The 25,582-nt window shown below is 51.2% G+C and overlaps 1 protein-coding gene across 1 annotated transcript in view; it reads right to left on the minus strand.

Moving 5' to 3' along the window:
* Positions 1-1,540: 1,540 nt before the first annotated feature.
* ZFHX3 (zinc finger homeobox 3) overlaps positions 1,541-25,582 on the minus strand; it is a 143,324-nt gene continuing 119,282 nt past the window's right edge. The window contains 4 exon segments of the mRNA XM_065028232.1: positions 1,541-6,563; positions 10,483-13,775; positions 13,777-15,946; positions 17,163-17,265. Coding sequence (XP_064884304.1) covers positions 4,996-6,563; positions 10,483-13,775; positions 13,777-15,946; positions 17,163-17,265 — 7,134 coding nt within the window. The 3' untranslated portion in view covers positions 1,541-4,995.

Genomic DNA, 25,582 nt, shown 5'->3' on the forward strand with positions numbered 1-25,582 from the left:
AGCTTGTGCAGCTACTAGAGGCCATTTACACCTCTCTGACCACGAGCAAGGTGCTTTCTCAAGCGTAGCTGTTTTAAACTGGAATTCAACCCGGGAATAAATAGCAACGTTACACAATAAACTTACAAAACTGCAGGTCTGCGAACAACAGCGAAGTCATTAATGCGGCACAGCGCAAACACCAGCGGAAGGGTCGTGCTGGCGACCCCATTACCGCCACAGTCCCATGTGCTGCTGGAAAACGCAGAATGGATTTTTGCCATTTAAAACCCCAGCAGCTGAGAGGTGCTGCAGACCCAGCTGTCTGGGCTCGGGCCAGAAGCGACCGCGAGCCTGGGCCAGGCAGCCCGGAGCAGCAGGGTTTGGGTTCTGAGCTGCAGCGCCCGGGTGCCGTCGCTCCGGCCACAGGATCGGCCCTCACTCAGTTCGGTTACGCCGTAGCACCGGGAGGCATCGGGGGGCTCAGCAATTCTGACCCCCTTTATTTCATGGTTCATGTATTTTTGGAGCCTGAATCAGTACAAGTATTAGCTTTTCTTTTGTTCTTGTAAAGGTGCATCAGCAACCTGATTATTGAACTTACTGGCTCACAAGTGAATATCCTGACCTGATTAATTAAAGGATGATCCCACAGCCTGGCGAGCTGCAGGATCTCCTGCCCGTGGCCTCCGCTCCGGCCGGTGCTGCGGGGGCTCTGGGCCGAGGACACCCGCCCTGGACACGGCTGCTCGTCCCGCCTGCACTGTGGGGTTGGGTTTTCTTCTCTTTTTTTTTAATTATTTATTGCTGCAGTTATAAATTAGAGATGAACGGTGGCCCCTGGGGCTCTCTTTTGGAGCTGGTCCTCATTAATGAATTTCAAGCATTTTATGCTGCAAGGGGCAATTTTTGGTAAGAGCATTGTGTGTTTAACACTCAGGAGTTCATCATGTTTCCCTCCCTGAGAGCGCAGGGAAGAAGCAGCGAGTCAGCCACTTACCTTTCTTACCTTCGTCTCCTTACGGTTTGATCAGTAGAAAACAGATCGTGGTTTCAGTTCACTTCTAGTTTACAGATTTAGAGATGACCTCAACCCATCAAGGCATCGTGCTTTCCCTTTAACCATTAATTACAGCGGTGTGCCCAGAATTCTCATACAATCATTTAGTAAAATTAAATGTACTTATAATGTCTTTTTCATACACAACGCATCCCGAAGCCATAATATGAATTGTACTATTTGGCTCATTACTTCCACTTTGCCGTTAATTCACAGCGTCAGCCCCGGCGCGCTGGCACGCCATGCGCGGGACGACAGGACACGCGTGCGCGGCAGCGGCGCCCACGGCGCGGTCACACGGTGACGCGGTCACACGGTGGCGCGGTCACACGGTGGCGTGGCGACACGGTGACGCGGTCACACGGTGACGCGGTCACACGGTGGCGTGGCGACACGGTGACGCGGTCACACGGTGACGCGGTGACGCGTGCGGAGCAGGAGCCAGCGGCCCCGCGTACCCCCCACCGACCCGGCACCGCGCGGGACAGCCGAGACGAGAGCTTTTGCTCATTTTTTTTTTAATGTATCACAATGAGCAGGAAACATACGTGATGAAATATTTCCAAAGGAGTATATTCAATTACCATCTACAGTCAACTCAACTATGACAACAAAGTCTTTTGTGACAAATTTTTTAAAGTTTTGAAAGTTCCATGTGGTTTCTGTTTCTGTTAGTCTCCATGTATTTTGGTACAGTTCGAGATCAGCATTGTTACAGTAACAAAAAAAAAGCTAACAAGACTACATTATAGAAAAACACCAAGAACATCATTTTTGGTTTCACTTGCTCTATTTTTTGTACATTGCAAAGGCTGTTCATAACCCTCTTCACCTCAGTTATGCTTTCTGTTCTACCCAAACTCACCCCCCCAAAAATAAAACCGAAAAAAATAGTCAAAGCTTTGTGTTTCACAGTGGGCAGTATCTCAGCGCCGACAAACCAACCAACCAGCCAACCAACCAACCCAATTTCTGCTTCTATTTAAAAGTTTAATTTTTTACTTTAAAGCAAAATATATTCCCGTGAACAGCGAGCGTGCCGGCGGGTGCCAGCGCCTGCCCCGCGCGGGGGCCCCGCGCTCACCCCACACCTCTCTCTATTCTCAATTGTATGAAACTTTGGCCATCTTCACCACTTAAAAAAAGCTTTTTATTAAAAATAAAACAGAAACCTGCGCAATGCCAAGTTTGAAATCTTTTCCTCGTGCCCGGCCCGGCCCCGCTCCCACTCGTCCCAAAGGCCACGGGTGGGCTGGGGGTCGCGGCGGCTCCGGGGGCCCGGGGGGCCGGGGTCCCGGTCCCAGCACCAGCCTGGGGCAGCCGGGCTGCAGGAGGAGGAAGCAACCTCGCACTGGAAGTCTCTAGAAACACTTAGAAAAAATACAAGGAAAGGAATTTATAAAACCTTTTAGTGGGTGGGAAGGAGGAGGGGGAAGGAGGAGAGAGAAATTGCACTATGACCAAGCAATATAATTAAAAAACTGAAACAAACCAAGACAAAACAAAAGGATTTCCAGAAGAGACCTTGTGGAATTCGACAGATAAAGCTAGTGTTAAATTGTTAACTGGTATCACATAGAGAATCAAAACCAAAACAAACAAAAACATTTCTATATGATACAGACAGAGTAACATACAACAGTTAAATGGCGAAAAATATATATATATATATTTCATAGAATTACAAACAAGATAAAATAATGGAAAACAAAACCTGTACAACTTTAGAATTTAAAAAATGTTCATCTCAAACACGGGGAGAAATACAAGAACTTTTGTTAAAAGAAAGCAGTTTGTTAAAACAGCAAATGCTTTTTGTGTATTTGTTTCTGTTTTTGACACCTTATGCTACGACGGGTACTGGTAGGAATATCAGACGGTGCTCTCTTTAGTTTCGTCTACTTAAAAAACAATTAAAAAAGGGATTTGCACTGTGCATTAGCCTAGTTAGAAATATGTACAACAGTTCAGGATCTAGTCTTTCAGCGAACTAAAACCAAAAATCCACGGCGCTGACAGCGTCCCGCCGGACACGGCCCGCGCTCGTCCCAGCGCTCCGGCGCGGCGGTGGTGCCGGCGGAACCGCGGTCCCCGCGCTCCGGGCACAGGACGAGGGCGCTGGGAGAAGGCGCTGGCGGGCAGAGGAACCGGGGGAGGTTGTTTCTGTTGGCATTTGGCTGCGGACGTGGAGCAGCCTCTGTGTGGGGAACGCAGCAGCCGCCGGTGCTCGCGCCGCCCGCGCTGCCGGAGCCGCCGCCGGAGCCGCCGCCGGGGCCGGGACCCGCCTGCCCGCGCTGGTTCCGCTCACAGTTGTCTCTCTGCTTGCACAAGAAGCACAGATAACAACCTGGGTACTTTTTTTTATTCTTTATTTAAACTTAGACTTGTTTGTTTAAATCAGAAACAAATTCTCAAGTAAAAAGAATCCTTTTTGCTCATTCTGCACCAGTGGTGAAAGGGTATGTCTTTGGATTTTATTTAAAGCATGAATTTTCTTTAGAGAAAAAAAATGTAACAAAACCTTTTTTTTAAAAGAAGGAACAGAGTGCAGCCTAATTACACAAACAGAAACAAACGCTTATAGTTCAGGAACAGAGTCTTTGAAGCATTTACAAAATGAGGAAAAGAAGAGGGCAGGGAGAGAAAAAAAAAGAGGAAAAATGGAAAATAAGAAAGAGATAAGTGCACAAGGGTAACAGACATAGGTAAATCGTATGTATACGCCTTAAAAAGTTTCAAACCCCCAACAAAAAATATTCTGCAAGGGATCCTACTGACCCCCCAAAACCCTTTGAACTTCTTTCTTTAGTTTTTATAAAATAATTATGCAACCACCCTCTAAGAAATGAAGGTAGCGACCATAAGTGGAAGATTACAGGACGGGGGAATGGGGAGTAAAGGTACAAAGGGGAGAAAAGCTCAGGCGAGTCAATGGATTGCAATCTATCTGGCTAGGAATGAACAAGACAACATCAAATGAGAAGCCGTCAGCTGGACCATACAAAAGCTAAATGTACACAAAAGGGTTTTTTCTTTTAAATCTACCATACTGCTTCAGTTCATTTCCAATGCAACAATCTACTCAACACCAAAAATGGTCATATCTATCATAAATACAGAAAGTCAGTTGTTTTAAAACTTATTTTTTAAGCTCCGAGTCCTCAACACTCTTTGTGTGGTTTTTTTTTTTCTGAAAAGTGGGAGTGCTTAACTTTTCCCCTTGAAATTGGCTTCAGCAGAAAAGCTACCCTTAAAATCCCCGAAAAGCTAAAGCAGTTCACATTGTTTTTCTCTTGAATACTTTCTGCCCATTTTAAATTAAAAAAAAGAAAAAAAAAAAAAATCCTTTTCTGGAACGAAAATGAAACAAAACAAAAACCCCAAAACAAATGAAAGAAATTATATATATATATATATATATATATATAAAACAATGATTCTGAAAACAGAACAAAGTGTGAGCGATTGACCTGAGAATAAAAAGACATTACATTTCTTTTTCTTTTAGCAAGCCATTGGTATCTGAATGCTAAGATAGCAAGAAATTTAAAACTGTAACAAGGTGGGCTGCTTTCCCATACAGTGCGTGCCGGGCTCTGCTGTGCTATCGACGTGGCGGGATTGAGACGGGCGATGTACAAGGGGCTCGAGCTCCGAAGACAGTGAGGAGGCAGCACGGGGCTTTCGTCTCCCAGACCAACAGTACCTTCGAAAGGACAAATGTAACAGATTTCTTTTTTTTTTTTTCTTTTTTACGTTTTATTTTATTAAAAGGAAAGGAAAAAAGAAATGTAAAACCCACCGGCAACGTTATATGGGAAAACAACCCACGCTTTTTCTTTTTTCTTTTTTCTTTTTTTTGGTTAGAAGCTTTGGAATTGCAGTTAGTCTATTTTTGAAATTGGTTTGTTATTAACTTTTTATTTAAATTCATTTTCATTGTTCATCTTCAAAGCTTACAATCTGAAGGTGTCCATTCCTACGCTAGCTAGACCACTGTCCTTAGGGCAGCCGGGGTCCCGGGGCCCCTCCGCCGGGCTCGCCGGTCCATCTGACTTTTGGCTAAGATCCGTGTCAGACTCCTCCGAATAGTCGTCTGTTGGCATCGAGGGCTGAACCCCTGAGGTGCTGCATGAACTTGAGGTAACCGTTGAAGATGAGGAGAGAGGAGGGAAAGGCGGCGGCGGCGGCTTCCCCGGTGGGGCGCGGGGGGCTGCCGGGGGCCAGGGCTTTCTGGCGGCGTGGGGGGAAGCCGGGGGGGGCCGGGGGGGCGGGGGGCTGTCGTTTGAGTGAGCGGCCGACTGCGAGGTAGATGCGGTGCTGGGGTCGGGGGGGCAGGCAGAGTGAGGTAATAGACTGGGGTGCTCTTTGGCGTTTCTTGCTGCTCTTGTGATTGTTCGGTGTTTGTGCGGGGCTGACTCGAGATGCTGACTGAGGGCTTCGTCCCCACACACCGTGCTCTCGCACGCCACGCACTGGTACGAGCCGCTGCCCTGGCCGCTGCCGGTGGGCACGTGAAGCACCATCTCTTGCAGGTTCGCCACGGACTGGCCGAAGAAGCAGAGGGACTTCAGGTGGTCGCTGGCCGCCTCCTGGTCGCCGAAGCCCGCCTGGCACTTGCGGCAGACCAGCTTGTACTGCACCTTGGGGACGATGAAGGGGTCGCAGAGGGATTCCGCGCCCTTGCCTTCTGCTTCGGGCTCTTCTTGGGGTTTGGGCAGGAGGGGGGACACCTCGCGGGGTGCATTCTTCTGCTCTTCTTGCTTGGGGGGTTCTTTGGCAGGGTCTTTGTCCGGGGTGGCAGCCCCCGCAGGGACGGGGGTTTGGCTTCCTTTGGGCTGCTGCGCTTTCTGCTGCTGCTGCTGCTGCTGCTGCTGCTGCGCCTGCCGCTGCTGCTGCTGCAATGCCTCCTGCAGACTCTGCTGGTATTGCTGGTACTGCTGCAGCAGGGAGCCGGGGGACAGCCCCAGCAGCGCCTGCGACAGTGCAGGGCTGTAGGGGAAGAGCCCCTCCATCCCGTACATGGGCTGCAGGTACCCGCTCTGCAGGGCGCCGGGGATCTGCGGGGCGTAGTAGGGGGAAAAGCCGGGGACGAAGTAGGGGAGGAACTGGCTCGTCAGCAGGGTGGCGGGGTCCGAACTGAGGGCGGCCTGCAGCGCCTGGAGCTGGGCCGGCTCCACCGCGTACTCCATGGCGGGCAGCGGGGCTGCGAGGGCGCCCGCCGGCGCCTCCCCCTTCTCCTTCTTGGGCCCTGGCAGGGGGTCCCCCTTCCCCTTGGGTGCCTTCTCCTTCTCTTTTGCCTTCTCGCTCTCCTTCTCCTTGCGTGGTGGCGGAGGCGGCTGCTGTGGCTGCGGGGTGGTTGCAGGCGGCTGCTGCGGGGCCACGGCCGCTGTGGCTTGTGCCGGGGTGGGTGAGCTCAGCGCGGCTGGGGGCTGCTTATTTGGTAATCCAGAGGTGGGGAGGCCGGGTGAAGGGACGCTTGTGCTGGGCAGGCCCATCAGGTTGGGTTTGGGAGAAGTTAAAGCTGCAAGAGGGAGGAAAGAGAGGTGAGGAGTCATTCGGTACTGGGCAGGCACTGCTCCGCTCCCCACAGCCCCGTGTCTGGGGGTGACCGCTCTGCTCCCCGCAGCCCCATGCCCTGTGGATGTGCCTCATCAGCCCTGTCACCCGCAGCTGGCTCGGCCACGCTGCCTGGTGACACCCCACGTGGTGTCCCAGCCGCCCGGGATGCTCAGCACCACTGTTGTTCCACTGACCTCTCTGAGATGCCCAAATGATAAAGAGCTGATGTCAGGGACATGCACTTCTACATCTGCACAAGCTGGTCCTTTGGCCAAAGAACTCTAGCAGCAGGGAAGGGCTGCGCCAAATTGCTGTAACGCTAGATACTGCCATCTCATTAAAATCTCCAGAGCTTAGAAAGCCCTGTTCATGGCAACTGAAGAGGACTGAACGGGCTGAATCTAAATTACTTTGTCCTTATTAGGCTGATCGCTAACCCACAGACCTCTGATGCAACCCCTTCCTTCTGATGTTGGGGGCTTTGGGTACACAGCTTTCGAGTAATTTCAGAGCGTAGGCAGTATTCAGACATTCCCCCAGGCACAAACATCATGTTTTAGGTGGAATTAAAAGCGTGGTGATGCTTCCTCACAAAGGAGATGGATTAATGGTGGAATGTGAAGTCTGCCCACCGTCCCAACAGCAGGAATAGCCAGTGACAACACACTCCCCAGTACCAATTTTTGCTTTCACAGCTGGTGGAAGCTGGGGCAAGAGGAGCGTGGCTTCCCAAGTCACATCCATTAGTCAGATCCACTGCACTTGGCGAATGTGCTCCTAAAAAGGAACACTTTGCTTGGGAAGTCGGTGCCATTTGGGGAAAAAAAAAATGAAGCAAAGCTCTAATGTTCTGCAGGCGCAGTCTCGTATGCTCTGCGGCTCTGGAGCCAGGAGTTGGCTGCTGGATCCACTTCTGCCACAAAACCGCTCAACAACATCTAACCATCCACTAACAAACCTGAGTCCCTGCAGCTGCGACAGGAGCCGTGCCGAGGCAGCCTGAGTATGAACAGGCACAGAACTAGGGAACAGCCATGGAGGCACAGCAACTTTTACTTTAGGTTGTACCTCTTCTAGATACACCCAGTGGGAAAGGAGAAACTGCCCCTTTTGCGGATGATCTGGGGCAGGGTGGCAGCTCATGGCCTTGTCCGCGGGGAACATCCAGCAGGGCCAGCGCGGTGCCCGGGCAGGACCTGCAGCTGCACAGGGCTCCTCTGCCTTGGGAAGGGACTCACGCCTGCGGAAAAGCCCTGCCGAAACCTGCCTCTGCTCCCCGTGCCATAGGGAGACAACAGCCATCTGTGCAGGTATAAAGTGGGTGGAGTGAGCCCCCACGCTGCAGCCCTACAGATCGCAGATAAGGGCGTCATCCAGAGAGATGCCATAAAACTCTGCTCCCGGGGTGAACAGCCCCTGAGAGGTTCACGTGCAGGAGCAGCGGCTAATTCATAATGTTCCCGGATGGGCAGCCTTATCTGCTTCGACAGGCTTGGAGCTGAGATGGCCTGACCTTTGGAGCTTTATCTAAAGGCCACAAATAGTCTGTTTGACTTTCTAAATAGCTTAGCCCTGCCTAGGCAGTCACTGATTGCTTTTAACATTCATAGGATGTCGCCCCATCTCCCCAGGACACACAATGGTCTTTGGAGAAAAATAAAGACAACAAGATAGATTGAAGTGCAAAAAAGTGATTTTAGATCTCATTATAAATTTAGGGTAGGAAGTAAAGAGCACAGAGCTATCTGTGACAAGGCTGGCAATATAATTTGCCAAAGAGATCCCCTTGGCCTAGTTCCGGCCTCTGAGACCAGATCTTCTGTAAGAACACAAGTATTGCATGAGAAAGCCCTGGCATGGAAAGACGCCCTTTGGGCACATAGCTGGGTCTACAGTCAAGGAGCAGGAATGGGCAGCAGCCCTGGATAGAATAATCACTAACAGCAAGTGTTTTTAAAATGGTTTAATTACAATGACCGATCCTATAGCTACAGTCAAGAATGACTTTCCTTTTGCTTTGGGGGTTGTGGGAAGAGTTCTGTAACCACATAAAGAAGCCTTGCAGAGGGTCTAACTCCCAATAGAAAGGTTTTCCAGATTCCAAAAAAACTTACTCTGGTCTTTTTTGCTCTCTGATAGGACCTTCTGACACGGACATCAGCAACTACAAGGTAATCCCCTCTGCTGCTCTTGTGGAGAAAAGGATCTCAAGTCCAAGAGAGTGGATCATCTTTGCAAAGGCCAGAACCCAGCAAACACAGTGAGATTTAACTCTTTCATCTCTCAACAGAAGATGTTTTCAGAGACGAGCAGTAATGGAGAAAAAGGTGAACACAGCCAGTTCCAAAGGGAGGGACAGACGGCCACTGTGAGCCCCCATGAGCGGCTCTGCTGCCAGTGCCCGCCAGCATCAGGTGAGCTTTGCAAGCTCCATGGAGCTGCTCACACCAGCTACTACCCTTTTGTCTATGGCTTTGATTTGCTTATCCAAAGATTTACTTCCCAGATGACAACTACAGGCAGCAATTTGGTTAACATGACACAACCAGGTTGCCTGGCAGCATCTGCACTGAGTTTTTCAGTCTGTTGAGAAAGGATCTTCAGAGCCTGCCTGCTGACTAGAAGCATCAGAAAGTCTTTATGGAGACTGGCAGCACTCTGGTTTCTGATTAAGAAGCCAGGATGATGTTCAGATCCTATTTAGGCTCCACACCATGGATTATAACTCATCATTAGCCAATTAGTTCAGTACAATACAAGAAAGTCACTGTTTCTGGACACTCACAGCAGGAGACCTGTGTAGCTGCGGTGCAGACAGCGAAGGTGTGCAGTGGCGCATGGAGTAACCACACCAGCGTTATGGTGTCACCGGTGTTCCAGCCTGAGACGCACTCAGCCTGTTGCCGAGACTAGACACTGGAATCGAGTCTTGGGATGTCTCTGTACACAGAGAGCAGCCCCGGGGAAATTCGCCTGGCACAGGGACCACCCAAGCACACAGAGCTGTTGGCCGAGAGAACATGAATCTCCCAGAGAACACCGGCTACCCTGTCGTGAGCGGCAGTGCAGACACGGGCATGGCTCTGGGACACCATGGCTGTACCAGGGTGAAATGAGGCCCTTGGATCAAGCTTTCTAGGTCACCACTAGTCTGCTGAGCAGTATCTTCCACTGCCAGTTTTTGCTGCACAAATTATACTTTCCACCCATACACCAGGTACAAAGGAAAGGGAGATCCTCAAAAACCAAAGTCCAGTGTCTGGGATTAGGTCACACAAAGGAGTATGCCCAACTTCATTTTTATATAGTATTGTTAAGGAAAATCTTATTAAAATACAAAGGAGATCTGTCCCATGACTACATGGTTGTTTGTTGAGATGGTACTTTCAGGTTGTGCCCAGCCATCGCTCAAAACCCACAGCGGCATCAGGATTTGTCCTGGAGGTCACTATAAGGACGCTACATAAAGACGCTCCAGGTTTCTGTCACCAGTTCAGAATTATTGAAAACTTGGGATGGCATTACATAAACATAACAAAAGGAAAGGTATAATGAACAACGCATACAGCACATCAGTCCTTTTCATGTTCTGTTTGATAGATCCTCTATTTCCCATTGAAGGTGCTTGAGGATTTTCAGTCTGTGCTAACTAAACAGATACACACCGCGTCTAGATCTTGCTCTATTTCTGACTTAGCTAGAAAACCTGAGTTCAGGAATTAAAGATAAAATACCTATTGCTTATTTGCTGTCGAGTAAACATGCTTGACTAAAGGGCCAGGTATCCTATTTTCAGTCATTCTCAAAGGAACATCTGCTTGTGCTGATGATGTGTCAAGTTAAGCTGCATCTCTGAGCAGTGTGATGACACCTGTACCCACCTGTGTTGGATGGAGTGAAGCCTGGTAAGGACGGGCTGTTGAGGCCGGGGAGCAAGACTGGAGGGATGCCCTGTAGTGCTGGGTATGCAGCAGGAAGGTTAAGAGCTTGCAGAGGGGCGTTGTCAAACATGCCCTGCTGTTGAGCTGCCAGACCAAGAACCTCGTTGGCTTTTTTGATCCGGTCCAGCTCCTGCTGAGCCATCAACTGACGTACAGTAGCTGGGTCAAAATACTCCTTTTCCTTATCCAACTGGCTTCCAATGGTTTCTTTAACTTTGGAGATATGCTGTTGAGAGAAGATATGGTCACGTACAGACAGTCGAGCGCTGTACTTGATGCCACACAAAGTGCACTCTGTTTTGGGTCCCTCGTAACTTGTTTGGTTTATACCAAAATGCTTGGCCATGCTGAGTTTGGACTTCTTCTCCTTTGCCCTAGCATTCTGGAACCAGACCTGAACAACTCTCTTTGGCAGTCCAATGTCATTGCCCAGGACCTCACACTCCAGCATGGTAGGTGTCCTGTAGTCATTAAAGCATGACTTAAGAACTTTTAGCTGGAGATTAGTCATCTGAGTGCGAAAGCGTTTCTGTCCGGGCCGATCCCCGCTCTCTCCAGACTTGCTGGCTGAACCACTTGCGCCAGGGCTGGGGGAGCAGGGGTCTGCGAGGCTGGATGTTTCACTATAGTCCACAGTACCTTCATTATCGTACTCTTTGCTGTAAAAGCTGGGAGCTGGGCTGACCAGGCCAGAAGACAGCCGATCTTCATATTCAGACATCGCTATCATGGCAGCTTTTGTCAGACCTTCGCTGGGTCCTGATGCGGATTTGGTTTCGGTTGCAATCCCTGTTGCACTATCGTTGTCTGCGTTCCCTTCATCTCCTGTTGTAGTGTCTGTGATTGCAGTGTTGACAGAAGAGCAGTCATCGTTGTCCAGCTTCGTTTGGTCAAAGCTCAGATTGACCGAGGACATGGAGGGACTCTCAAAGTCCTCTATCCCTTCCACCTTAATGGAGGAGGGACTCAGCAGAGTTCGAGGTGACAGCTCCATGCTCTTGTTCACAGGGGACAGAGGAACGCTCTGTCCATCACTGCTAGTTGGTGGCATGTGGGAAAAGCTGGCTCCATCAAAGATATCTCCCTTCATTTGGAGTCCCCCATCACAGTCCAAGAGCATAGCAGACAACGTCAGGTTGTACCCAGCTCTCTTGGCCTCGTGCCAGTGCCGGGATCGGATGTGAGCTTCGAGAGCGGTCTTTGCTTTAAAGAGAGCTCGGCAGAAGGGGCAGCGTCTGTGGGCTTGGGCAGGCCCCACAGCTCTGAACTGCCCCTTCCTTTCCCGTGCACGCGTGTTCTGAAACCAGACTTGCACCACACGTTTCTTCAAGCCCACTTCATGTGCAATGTGATCCAGCATTTTCCGCGTTGGGTTGGAGTCAAGCAAGTATTTCTGATAAAGAATTTCCAGCTGCTCTGGGGTAATGGTTGTCCTTAGACGTTTATCCCTTTGTGGTTCTTCTCCTCCGGTCCCACTGTCGTTTTCTCCAGGGCTTGCACTGGCCTTTTCCTCCAGCTTTCTCTTCAGTGTGTTCATAGTGGACGTTGGAGTTGATGGTGAAGTGGCTGAACTTGCTGGAATCTGCGGTATCGTTCCAGATAGCAGCTGGCTCGTGAGCAGTGGATTACTGGGATCAAAAAGCATGAACGGCATATCCAGCGTTCTGTCCAGGAATGGGGGGTGGATAAACTGGTTCTGTGCGCTCAGAAAATGAAGCTGCTGATGCTCCTGCCAATGCTCGAAGGAAGGAAATGCCAGCTTACACTGGTCACACTGGTAGGGGATTAGCTGAGGAGGTAGGTTTGCCAGCTGCTGAGGGGTGGACGTGTGAATGGGTTTGAGGGAGAGATGGGAGAGCTGAGATGGACTTGGGCTGGACTGTGACAGGGAGCACTGAGGGGGCTGGGGAGGAGGGGGCGGCTGCTGCATTGAAGAGGGGGAGGATAACTGTGAAATCTTTTGGTGTGCTGAACTTGTCTTTTGTTCTCCTTGGTCCTGTTGCTGCTGAGACTCTTGCTTTGGTTGCACTTGCTTCTCTTGAGTTTGGTTTTGCTGTGTACTTGGAGGTTCAGGCTGCTTTGGTTTCTCATCTGTAGCTTCTGCTTTAGAACTATAGGTGGAGGAATCGTCTGCCTCTGCCGTGAGCTGCAGAAAAGCTGAGGAGGTTGCGTTGGCTGAAGACGTAGGTGTGCTGTAAGCTTGGGAGGGCATTGGTGTGCTGCAGGAGGAACTGGTTGGAGTCAAGAGCTCCATTGCATCCATAGAGTCTTCATTCTGGCTATCATCCTGTCCATCCTCATCCTCATCTTTGTAACAAAGCTTTTTCTGGTGTTTAATGAGATCAAAAATGCGCTGAAAGACTAGACTGCACTTTTTGCACTGGTAGTTCAAGTTGCTTGTTCTAATGTACCTGTCATTTGTAAGCTCCCGTCGTTCCCCATCTTTGCCTTCTCCCTGGTTCTCATAGTTTTTCCTAGCTTTTTGACGGGCATTCTGGAACCACACCACTATAACACGTGTTGGGAGGTTCAGCAGGTTAGAAAGCTGCTCAAATTCGTCATCCTTTGGATAAGCGTTGGCATCAAAGAAGTCCTGCAGGACTCTCAGCTGGTAGTCGGTAAAGCGTGTGCGGGAGGACCGCTTGCTTCCCCAGTACTCCTGCTTTTGGGGCTCTGGAGAAGGAGGCCGTGAGTCGATCTTCAGTTCTTCCAGGCTAGTAATGGGAGGATTACTGAAGTTGTACGGGGAATCTTTGTTGCGCTGGCGTTCCTTGAAAAGAGTGTTTCTGAACCAGTGCTTGATCACTTTCTGGGGCAATCCGGATTTGTCCGCCATCTCTTTGATCTGTTCCTCACTTGGGGAATTGTTAATGTCAAAATACTGCCGAAGAACTCTGAGCTGGTCGTCGGTGATCCGCGTCCGTGGCCTCTTGTTCTGCTGCTGCTGGAGAAGGCTGGGGTTGAGCTGGTGCTGGTACAGCTGGGCCAGGTCGGCAGGCAGAGGGTCCACGGGCCCAAGCTGGGGCGGCAGCTGCGCAGGTAACGTTTGCAGGGGCATGGTTTGCATCATCAGCGGGGAGAAGATGGGCAGCTCCATGGGCATGGAGAGCTGGGTGAGCGGCACGGACGGCTGGGCGGGCGCCATGGTGGGAGAGGTGATGGGGGGCGCGGAGGCGGGGATGGTGGGAGTGGACGCCGGCTGCGGAGGGGCGGGGGGCAGCGGCGGGGGGGGGTGGCGGGGGTGGCGGGGGCGGCTCCGGGGTCTGAGGCCGCAGCGGGTACAGTTTGTCATAGTGTTCTCTGTATTGTTTGGCAAATCTCTCTAACTGCTTGAAGGGAAAGTAATGTTGGTGAACATGCTCTTGGTGGCTCTTCAGGATGAGGATGTTTGAAAAGAACTTGCCGCATGTATCACACTCCAGCTTTTCCAAGTTCTCACCTTGCTCTGTCTTCCCGTTTTTCTTCTGCACCTTCTGCTTGTTCTCGTTATACTGAATGACAAGCTCAAAGCCAAAGTTTTCCAGCAAGGCTTTTGTGGCATTCCCTCTCGCATCAGAGGCAATACGTGGAGGCAGTAAGGAGGGCTCCGAACTATTGCCTGCTACAAAGTCCTTCTTCTCTTTGGGCTTTAAGTTATCAGGCAGAGACTCCTTAGATGCTACATTATTTTCTCCCCTCTCTGCACCTTCCCTTTCCCGTGGCGTTTCTTTTTCTTTCTCCTTCACTATGGATTTATTCTTCTTCTCAGGGTGCTGGCTCTGCTGTATAAGGACGGAGTGAGGTTGTGACAAGGACAGCTGACCCTGCTGCTGCTGTAAGAGCTGTGGATGGCTCTGCTGAGGGAGCTGAACTTGAGCCTTCAGGTCTTCCAGCAAACTTGGACCTGTCCCAGTCAACGTCAGCGCACCGCTGGTGACAGGCAAACTGACTTCTGGGTTGAGCTGGAACTCGGCACTGGGGATGTAGAAAGGAAACAAAAGATGCTGCTGCTGCTGAAGCTGCAGAAGGGTCTCAGTGGTCATGGGAAAGTGAGGCAGAAGTGCTGGGTTGAACAGCTGGGACTGCAGCAGAGCAGCCTGCTGCTGCAGCTCTTGTTGCAGATGGGCCTGGACTTGGGCCTGGGCCTGGGCCAAGGTCTGAGCTTGTTGCTGCTGCTGCTGCTGCTGCTGTTGCTGCTGCTGCTGCTGCTGCTGCTGCCTGGACGCAATCATGTCTGCCAGCTTCTTGCGGTTCGCCTCTTTGGGCTCCGAAGGGGAGGAGATGTTAGTGCTTACGGGGTTACCTAGAGGAGGAATTCCCACAGTGTCACTGGACACCTGGTTCAGCAGGCTGGGCATGGGGGTTGTGCCCGAATTACTGGTGTTGCTGGTTGTGAAGGTATTACTGTTGCTCGCACTGACTGGACTTGGCGTGGATGAACCCAGAGCGAGCCCGCTGCTGCTGCTGCCGCTGCCAGCGCCGTTGCTGCTGCCGCCCGCCGCCTCCAGCTTGGCAGCACGAGCCTTGGTCTGGTGCAGGACAGACCTCATGTGGATCTCCAGTGTGGAGCTCTGGCTGTAGGCCACGTTGCACGTGTTACACTTGAAAGGTTTGTTGTCTGGGCTGCTGGTGGGTTCGGGCTGCCCTGTAGCAGACTCTTGGAGGGCTCTTTTCAGTTTATGCAGATGAGAAACGGAATTGTAATGGACCAGGAGAATGTTCTTTTGTGTGAAAGACTCCTTGCAGACTGTGCACTTGTAAGGGCGAGATGGATCAAGGAATTTCTCCATGGTAAAGTTAGGGCCCTTCCTGAAGGGTAAGGCCCTTTTTGGTTCTGAGCCAGAGTCCTCTTGCACCGACCCCGAGTCACTACCTGTTGGGCTCTGCTTATCTTCTAAGTCGCTCTCCTCCTCCTTATCTTCCTCGACTATGATAGTGTGGTCTTCTGCAAGTGAAGGATCGCCCATAGTGAGGAGGTCCCCATTGACCAAAAGGCCACCGTACAGCTGTTGAATGTCGGCCTCACTCAGCTCCAGGTGGCTGGTTTCCAGGTGCTTCTTCAGGGCCTGGAAGGTTCGGAAGCTGCGTTGGCAGAGACAGCACATCGTGGCTGCCCGGATGACGTGGTACTGGGAATGGAGCTGCAGCTTCTCGATGGTTTTGAAGGCCAGGCTGCACTGGTTGCAGCGGTACTTGTAGACGTGGCGATCGGACACTGGTAGCTGAGGCCGCTTGGCGTGAACTTCGTTGAAGTGCGTCTGCAGGGCTGCCGAGCTCTTGAACGCCTGGCTGCAGCCCTTCTTCCAGCAGAGGAAGCCGGCGTCCTCCCTGGCACAGCCCGCGTCGGCCGGGACGGGCTTGGGGTCCCCGCTGTGCTCTGCGCTGTCCGACGGCAAGAGACTCTTTCCCGAGTCCTCAGAGATCTCTGTGGAAACACAATCAGAGCAAACCTGAAAATTACACCAGCACACGAGGGCTAATCAACATCCTCTTTCTGTCCCTAATACAGCCATGTTTTGTTCTCTGTGAGAGCACAGGTATTTCTAATGTTTCTCCTCTATCTTCATTCATTTATTTGAATACCAGCCCATTACTCTCATCATGGCCCACTGCATAAACCTACACAATTTACTTTCTTGCCCACTTTGAATATCTGGAAATTATTGACACACACAGACACACGTTCCCTTAGTGCATTTATGACCTTTAATTCCTCCTTTTAAGTGAAGGCCATTCAGCCACCTGCCCGCCTGTGCTGCTTTTCTCTGATGTTCTGCCTATTTTTCAATAAGAAGGTTCATCAAATTGAATCTATCATTTAAGTCTTGGTCCCACCAAAGCGAGAAACATCAGGCATGAAATTCATGTCCTGTGGGCAGCAGCTCAAAGGGTGCGGTTTGAGCGGGGACAGGAGAAGGACCAAGTGCTCAGTGCACTGCTGCTTCTCTGGGGTCCAAGAGCACAGCCCTGATGCAGAAGTCAGCATGGTATGGGTAGAGGCTGAAAAATGGATCCCCATCAGATACCCTGGCAATGCAGGATCGATGGCTGCCTTCGCTCCCAGACCCCACACACCTCCCGAGGGGGCGAAGAAGGAAGAACAGCATTGCTTCCCTGCTGGGCTTGAGATCACACACTTCTGCCCACACAGAATGATGTTCTCAGGATGCTTTCACATCACACTACAAAGCCAGGACTAAACAGCCATTGATTCACAGCCATGCCTTTGTAACCCAGCACAGCAGTGAAAAGGCAGATGAGATTTGGGCTGGGTAAGGACGACAGCAGCTCCAGGCTCCCCAGACTGCCCAGCGAGCACAGCAGAGCTGGCAGCAGCATCTGTGGGTGGCAGCCTCGGCGTTCACCAGGCCCCTCAGCCCTCGGCCACCTCTGCTCTTCTCTTGGCAGCGACTCAGCAGCACTTGCAGGGGAATCACCGTGGTGGTGAGCTGTGCTCCGCAGCCTGAGCTGCCTGCTCGGCCCTGCGGCAGCCCAAGGCACAGCCCCTGCTGGCCACCCACCCACTGCGGCCCTGGGGGACAGGTGGGCACGTGGAGCTGGCCTGGGCAGTGATGTCCCCAGACAGTCCCTGGTTGGGAGCTGGGGTCTGGGGGACCCTGGACCCTGCTGACCCCACTCACCAGGCTGCTTCCCCAGCTCCTCTGCGGCTGAGTTCCCGTCCTTCTCTGGAGCAGCCGCTGGGAGGAACATGCTGCTGGGCATCATCACCTCAGGTGTTGTCACCTGGAGACAGGGAGGGAAGGATGTGGGGAGGAGAAAAACACAGGAAAATATTTTAAACATCTTTGGTGGCAAAATTAGACATCAGTATTGTAAAGTCAGAGGCGTCACATTTCATAGCTCACTGAAGACTCATGTTTATTAGACAAAGCTCACATCAGTCAAAAATGTTTCTACAGTTACATTCTGGACATAATTAGCAGTGCACACTTGAAGAATAATCTTATTATTAATATTTTTCCTTTATGTAGAATTCAGACTTTGATCACTGACAGTGTTTTGTCATGGGCTGTGAAACTTCTTGTGCAACCAATTAGGTAGATAAGTTGAAAGGCCCACCTTAAGCTGCTGAAAACATAATAAGGCCCCTAATTAAATCATACCTCGTAAAGTACACTGTAATCTTGAACTAGGGAGCATTGCAGCACTGTTTTCAAAGTGTATCGATGCAGGAAAGGGAGTGGCACGAAAAGAAAAGTACAAATAAGGAGAGAGGTGACAAAGGAAAGGATGAATAAGGAAAGACTAAAAAGACAGCAAATTGTCTGCAAAAGCTTTTGGTAACCCCTTCCTTGCTCCGACTAATGGGTTCCCTTCGCCTCTCTACAAGTGTTTATCTAGAACCTGCACATCATAACCAGTGTGGTGCTTGAACACCAACATTTTAAAGAGCCTCAGAGTTTGTGTGCTTTAACTAGAGACGCTCTTCAAAGAGTCACATGCATACGCTCATCTTTGTCTGGAAACTGTGCTTCTTTGTGTCTGGTCACACACAGAACACATCAACTGCCTCACTAGTAGTTTGCATGTGGTTGGCATCAGATGCAGGACAACGAGCACGTTCTGAACCTGCAGAGCCCCTGTCCCAGCCCTGGGACGCTGCCCCGCAGCCCTTGTCCTGGAGCAGCAGCCAGACAGAAGGACCGTGTCCCCGCCAGCGTCCCCGCCGCCCCAACGCTGCTGCCAGCGCCGGAGGTGTCTGCGGCCACTGAGGCACCTCTGCGGCTCCGGCAGCCGCAGCGAGCGCTCCCGTTCACCAGGGCCGGGTACAGAGAGGAACAGAAACCAACACTGACTTGCAATGCCTGGGGTGCTGCTGCTCCCTCTGAGCGCTGGGAGAGCAAGGCATCAGTCAGTGCTTCTGGACTGGTACGATTCCTGGCAAAACAAGCCTCTCCACCCTTCTGTCAGGTACTCGGAGGGTGTTTGAGCCCCAGATTTTGGAAGAGAGTGTGGCTGCTATCTGTACGCAGCGTGCCCTGCCTTCTGCCAGTCAGTGACCACATGGATCTGACTGAACCGCGTATTAGCAAATGACATGAAATCTTCCTTATCTACATGCATGTCAAATCCAAGCAAACACATCTTGGCTTCACTAAGTGAACAGAACTAAAAACAGTGCATGAAAAACCTCAGAAGCAAATGCTCACGTATGAGAGGCTGCAGAAGTGCAGCGGGAGGGATGCTGAGCTCCCTCCCTTTACTGGGACGACTGGTGGCGGGATGAGTGCCGGGTCCTGCCCATGGCTACAGGAAAGGCAGCTGACACTGATAAATCACCGGGAAGCAAGCCGAGCACACCAAATTCATTCCACCTTCTACTCTAAGCGTGAACATCTGATGGCTGTGGGTGGTGGGTCGGGAGACGTGAAAGGTCACTGGTTAATTCCCAGTAGCCGAGCTCAGGGGAGGGGGACGAGCAGGGACGCTGAGCAGGAGCGGCAAGAAGGAGCCGTCCCTCTCCGCTTTATCAGCAGGGAGAGCGCTTTCCTAGGATCTTTAGGAATTATGAAAAATAAATCATGAAAAATTAAAAAAAACCCCAACAGAGTAGAAAAAGAATAAAATTATCTAACACCTCAGCTGCACATCATTATAGAAAACTGTGGGCTTTTTATACGCATTACAGTAAGGCAGCCATCCCCACTACCACACTCAGTGCGACGGATCAGTAATTGTTTTCATACACTTTAATTAGAAAAACTCAGATGGCTATGAATAATAATGGAAAAGAGAGACTTTTGCACTTGAAAGGTTGAAGTCAATCAAGTGTGAATGACGGCAAAAAAGAAAAAAAAAAAGACACCAATTCATCAGGCCTCTGTTGTCTCGCCGCGTCTTTAATCATAATTCCTGATTGGGATTCAAGAAGGCAGTAAGCAGCGGTTCTTTGTCTGCCTTCACCTTCCGTCAATTAACTCTCCCCGAAATATAATCATCAACCTCACATGCTCCTCTGCATCTTAATCTGGGTCTCCAAACCAATAAGTCCTGCCCTATATGTGTTTAAGTAATTACCTTTATCTACCTGCATCTCCACAGCCACAGTTCTCAGACTACTTCTACACCTCCCACCACAATTAAAAAAAAGCCGGGGGGGGGGGAACATGAAGAAAAAAGCTGTGTTACAAAATCCCAAAAAGCAAACAGAAAAGAGCCTGGATAAAAATGCAGGAAACGAGAAATTCTGGATACAGATGCAGGGTGGCTGCAGGAGCCGCGCAGGGGAAGCAAAATGCGACACCAAGGCACTGGTCTCGCTCTGGTGGCCCCGCTCAAGTCCTCTACCTGCCCAGCACCGTTCAGGTTTCTCCTGACAGCACTGCCCATGTCCTGTGCCGTTTGCCAGGGCAGGACCGCTCTGTCCCCGAGACACGGCAAAAGATGAAAATAGTGACAACAGGCCGCAGAGCTCAAACCCTTCTGCATTTACACTGAATTCCAGCCTGCCCATTTTAACTATTTGTACACCTGAGGACACGCCGTTTCCTTGTCCATGCAGAAATTATGTGCAAATAGCGGGAGCAGCAAAGGAGCAGGATGGTTTAGGAGGCCACGGCCACCTGGCAGATAAACCAGGAGAGCTGCTCTGCAGCATCGCATTTTTTACTTCAGACTTATCTAAACAGCACTGGCTGTTCTGGTGATAGAGAGGAACATGTTTATGTCGAGCACAGCCTGTGTCTGCGCTGTAAAAAGCTCTTGCCTCCCTCTCACCTGAGCTGGCAATATCCGTGCGTAACCCCGCACCATCCTCAGCCCTGCTCCACACCTCCATCTCCCTGTTTAAAGGTCTCTGCAGCACCAGCTGGTCCACAGTGGCAACAAGTCAGTCAAGTTGAACCATTATTAAAATAACAACCCTACAGATAGGAGCCCAACAAACGTGATTTGTCTTTTCCCTTCTTCCATACATGCTCATTTTGCTCTGTCTAATAGGAAACTGTATCTATCCCCTCTGCAGCTGCCATCTCTGGCCCAGAAGTCACCAGTGAAGCCTTCCAGCGGGGCACACGTGTCACTCCAGAGCCACCTCTGCAGCCCAGGAGCACCCGCGGCTCCTCTCCAGAGCAACGTCATTGCACGATGGCAAATGGTTCCTCCGACCAGCCTGGAGATGGGGAGGGATCAGCAGCTCACCCCTGCCCGCTCCCTCTGAGCCGGCATCCAGACACCAACAGTGGGTCGGGCTCTGTTTATTGGCACTTCAGTGACCGATGCAGGGTCACCATGAAGGTCTGGGAAGCCCTAACACCAGGGCAGGAACTCGGGGTGCACCCTTCGCTCTGACCACCCATCCCCATCCCTCTCGCGCTGGCTGCAGTGAGCGGCTTGCTGGGTAAGGAGTGTGGGGGGAAGCTCAGCCATGGGACCGTGCAGCCCCCCCTGCACCCCACCTGGGAACGTCTCCCCTTGGCCTGCACCGGAGACGGCACCGCCGGCCAAGAGCTGCCCTCGGGAGCAGTCTGCACAGGAGCCCTGTCTGCTTTGGAAGGTGGAAAGTTGTTGGGACAAGCCTCTCCGCTTCCAAGGGCCCTCCCTTTTGGATGGAACTGAGATCCCCTGGAACAGGTAAAATTTCTTTACAGCGGCGAGATCCACTGACATGTGAGGGCACCCCAATTCATTGGCCATTTCTACAGACGCTGTGGTCCAGTGAGTGACCGTAACAAGAACCCAAGGGCTGGCACACGGCCTGTACCACCTCCCCGTCCCACCGGCACCCTCAGCCAGTGGCCCCTGCCCCACACCTACGGACCAGCCCAGCACCTCTCTGAGCAGCCTGAGCGTCCACCCAGCACCGCTGCCAGCCCTCACAGTGACCTGCGCAGCTCCCGCCACCTCTCGATCTAACAGATTCTTGAGACGATGAACTGCAAAGCCGCGTATCAGGTGTATCACAGGTCAGAGGCTCAGGGCAGCGTGACACGAGCATATTCTTGGCACGTCCAAAAAATTAATCTTGGCCAGCGTGAACAGCCAGCTGCCCTTGGGTGCTGGATGGGCCCGCTCTGCCCGAGTGACCCACGGTGTGGACGGTCTCTGCGGTTCCTCTGTGAATGCCCCAAAATACTGAAATTGTGCGGCTTTGAAAATAAAATCTCTAGATGGGGTCTGAGGAGATACATTACTCTCCCTATGTCCATGCAACCAGGGGGAAATACACATGCAATGCAGGGTTCCCGAACCAGACAAAGGAGGTAATTTCCATTACAAAGAGAGAGAGAGGGTGCTGGAGTGAAAAGCTTCATTAGACTCAGAGAGGCAAAGCGATGGCAGTATACCAAGGTCACTTCTAATTTAGACCATCTAATTGGCAAACATGGCTCCAAATGGCTATCATCTCACAGGGCTCAGAATTAATGAAGCCCGATTATTTTCATTACCTTCATCCGAGATGGAGAATGAGACACAGAGTGAGAGGGAAAGGGGGGAGCAAGAGGGGGCGAGAAGGAGGGAGACAGAAAAATTGAATGACAGAAGGGAGAGAGCAATAAGAAAAGACAATAGGCAAGAGGGAAAAAACATAGAGATAGCAAAAGCGAGAGGTGAGGATGGCAGGGACGGGCAAGAATCACTCGTAGAGCAAGGGAGGAAAGAAAAAGATGGAAAGATGGCTGGAAACACTGGAAAGACGCCCTAAACCGAGGAAGATAAAACTGACAAGAGGACGGATGGGAGAGGGATGTGCAGAGGCTGAGCTCGGCTTCTGGAGGCTCTCGGGAAGCCGTCCCTGCTCCCAGCTTCAGCCCATCAGCCCATCAGTCTTGTCAACAGACTGTGCATGCGAACTGCACTTCACCCTCATTAAGGGGCTCTCTGCTGAAGCGGCACAGGCCCCAGATTAGCAAAGAGGCTGTTAGGTGGAAAGATGGCGATTAGACCCGCTTGGACCGGCTGGAATGCCGCGTCCAAGGAACCTCGCAACCTTCAGCAGCCCCGTGGAAGGAAACCGCAGGAGATGGGGCCAGTGGGAGCCCCGGCCCTGCCTCACGTCGTGTGGGGATGTGGCTCAAGCTCCTCTCTCCCGGCAGCCCTGTCCCAGCGTCCCAGCGGGTGGGAGGACCCATGTGTCCCCTGGGCCTGGCAGCCGGGCTGCTGGCTGCGGGAAAGGATGAGGCACGGAGAGCCAGCCCCGAGATGCTGAGCACAAGCAAGCAGCCGTTACCATGGTAACAGACATATTAGACACTGCAGGTTCCTGAAAGGCGTCTGATAAGGTATTATTAACTGGAGCCTCTTCCGAATGCCGAGTGCAAAGATGCTGTGGCGAAAGGGACCCAGCTCCCATTTACTGGACTGCAATTCCCTCGCAGTGGCACCAAGACTAGATTCACATGTCAGACTGAGACAGGAATCTTTGATGCTGCTACATTCTGCACATGCTGTACTGATTTCTCCAAATATTTGCCATTTAATGTAAAAAAGAATGACCCTCTTGACCAACATGTACTTGACTTGAGGCAGGAGAGGCAATCTTCCTCCCTGGACACGTGTCTAGGGACCAAAGGAAAGAGCTGCACAGGGCCAGAGGCAACAGCCAGGTGGATAAACCAGAAGCACTCAAGAGGATGAACTTGAAGGCTCAGCCCGTCTCCATAGCTCTCCCGGCAGAGGGATGCGGCCCTGTTCCAGCGCAGCACACAGGGACCCACAGGGACCGTCCACCCCAGCGCTGCCACATCTGCAGGGTGTCCCAAGCTCCTGAACGAGTGGCTTCTGAGTCGAGTCCCCTGGTGTCCTGGAGGACACAGACCTGCTCTGGTTGGGAGGATGGACCAGCCCAACCGCAGACATGCCAGACCGCACGTTCTGCCGAGAGCCCAGCTCAGAACGAACCATTTCAGCCAGCGCAACAGACACCCTTAGCAAACTGGTTACGCTTGCTGGCATTGAGAAAGCAGCTCAGCTCCTGCTCACTGCTCTTGGAAGGTCAAAGTGTCTTCCACCAATTTAGTCAGAAGCTCGTAAGATTCCTTCAAGTCCTCAGAAGGTATTTACACACTCAAGCACCATCAATCAAAACAGATGCAGGTCAGAGAGACCCAGGTCTTTGTGAGGGGACCGCTCCTTGTCCTGGGTGCAGGAGCCAAACCCTGGCAGCGCCTGCAGGCACAGCAGCTCCACAGGGCCAGAACGGCTGCTGTGCCTCTCCCCACCTCTTGGGGTTTTGTCATTCAGAGGGTGCTGGGGGTGTCAGCCTGGCCGGGTGCTTAACGGGTTCTACAATGCAGCACCTACTTGGGCAGATGTGCTTCTCGTGGGTGGTTGGGAGTGCCGGTCCAACTGTGGCCACTGTGAGCCTGCACAGATGGCCGGGGGACAGGACTCTGCGCAGCCCAGCGGGGCCGAGAGAGCAGAAAAAGGGGAGGACAGGTAGCTGAGCTGGTAAAGCAAAGGAGGAAGATAAAAGGCATGAAGGCATTTGAGAGGGAGCTGTAAGAGGACTGGAAGGGTGATAGAAAGAGAAGACTGAGAGAACTGTGAGAGAAGAGCTGGGCAATGCTGCATGTGCTTGTTCCAACGATGTCACAGGAGGCGGTTGATATGCAACAGGAGGATTAAGACAAACATGTTATTAGTCACCTTCATTGTCAGGAATTGGCAAAGAAGGGAGAAAACAAGCAGAAATGGGGTGCAAGAAAAAAAATGACTAAGAGAAAAAACTGTCAGGAATCAAAATAAATATTTACTTTATATACTTGGCAACAAGTTCTAAACTGCAGACACAACCTTGCCTTGAAGATTATACCGAAGAAATAATCTGACAATACATCCAATTTGTGAATTTAGAAAGGTTTTTGAAAATGTGTCTTATTAATTCTACCCGTATCCTAAACTGACACTAGCAAATGGAATGGTGTGCTCATGTGAAACCCATGAAAAGGGAATTCATGAAAACAACATTCTGGGACTCAAAACGTTATTTACTGAAGCATGTGCTGGGTGCCGGGGGGAGGGTGAGCCTTTAGGACCGTTTTTGCGCCATGACAGCAGGTCCAGATCCTACAGAAGAGGCCCCACAGCCGTACACACAACCAGGCGCTCGCCAGCAGCTCGGCACAGCACAAACCCGTGTCCTGCACGTGAGAACCTGGACACTGCGCTGTTCATTTACCACTTTTCGCAAGCACTGGCTCTTGAGTCAGACGAATTTTGCTTCCTCAGAGGTGGTGTTGGAGGAGGATTCCCACCTCGGGTGCTGAAACAGGATGCAGGGCAGAACAAGAGCCCAGTGCAAACTACAATCTGCCGCCCCGAGCTTCTGCTCCTCATCAGAATATTGCAAAAGCAACCCCAGCCCATCCACAGGCACCATGTTGTTTGGCAAACAGCTTGAGAAGTGGAGTCGTGACAAGTTTTGAGCTCTACATGAAGACAGTTGACTTTACCTACCAAACTTTCGCTCCACACTCCAGTGGCTAACTTCCCACTTCAGAGAATTTTAACTGCCTATGCTTCAATTTTAAGTTAAATTAAGGAATTTCAAACCATCTTAAAAACAACACACGAAACATTAGCTCCAGTATTCAACAGTCCCGTAAAGCTACACCTCCCTTGGGCCAGCTGCAGCTCATCCCTCGCTTGTTCAGGTTACTTAGAAAAAAGGGAATTGTTACACAACAGAAGCATTGTAATTTTGGTTGGAGTGACTCCTCGCAGAAGTAACAGATCCAACTTATCTCATACAACCACAACAATTATCCTCATTAAGTGAACGAAGCGCAGAACATGGGCAGCACAATAGACTGTCTCCTCTCCAGGAGATGAGACTGCCAAGGGAAGTTCCTCTGTTGGTTCTTAAAATCATATTTTAAGCAGAAGCCCGATATCTAATTTCCTGTAATGTTACCTTAATCACCCTGGCTGTCCTCCTTGGGAGGCGCTCATCAACACACCAGCACTTTCCCTCTGCAACAGGAGCAGCACATCAGCTAAAGCATCTCCCAGCAGCTCTGTGCAAAATGCGATCCCATGCAATGACCTCAGGACTTAAAGGAAATCATATTTATTCTAACCTCTTCACAGGGAAATTACT

This window comes from Columba livia, chromosome 13, assembly GCF_036013475.1.
Source record: "Columba livia isolate bColLiv1 breed racing homer chromosome 13, bColLiv1.pat.W.v2, whole genome shotgun sequence".
NCBI lineage: Eukaryota > Metazoa > Chordata > Aves > Columbiformes > Columbidae > Columba > Columba livia.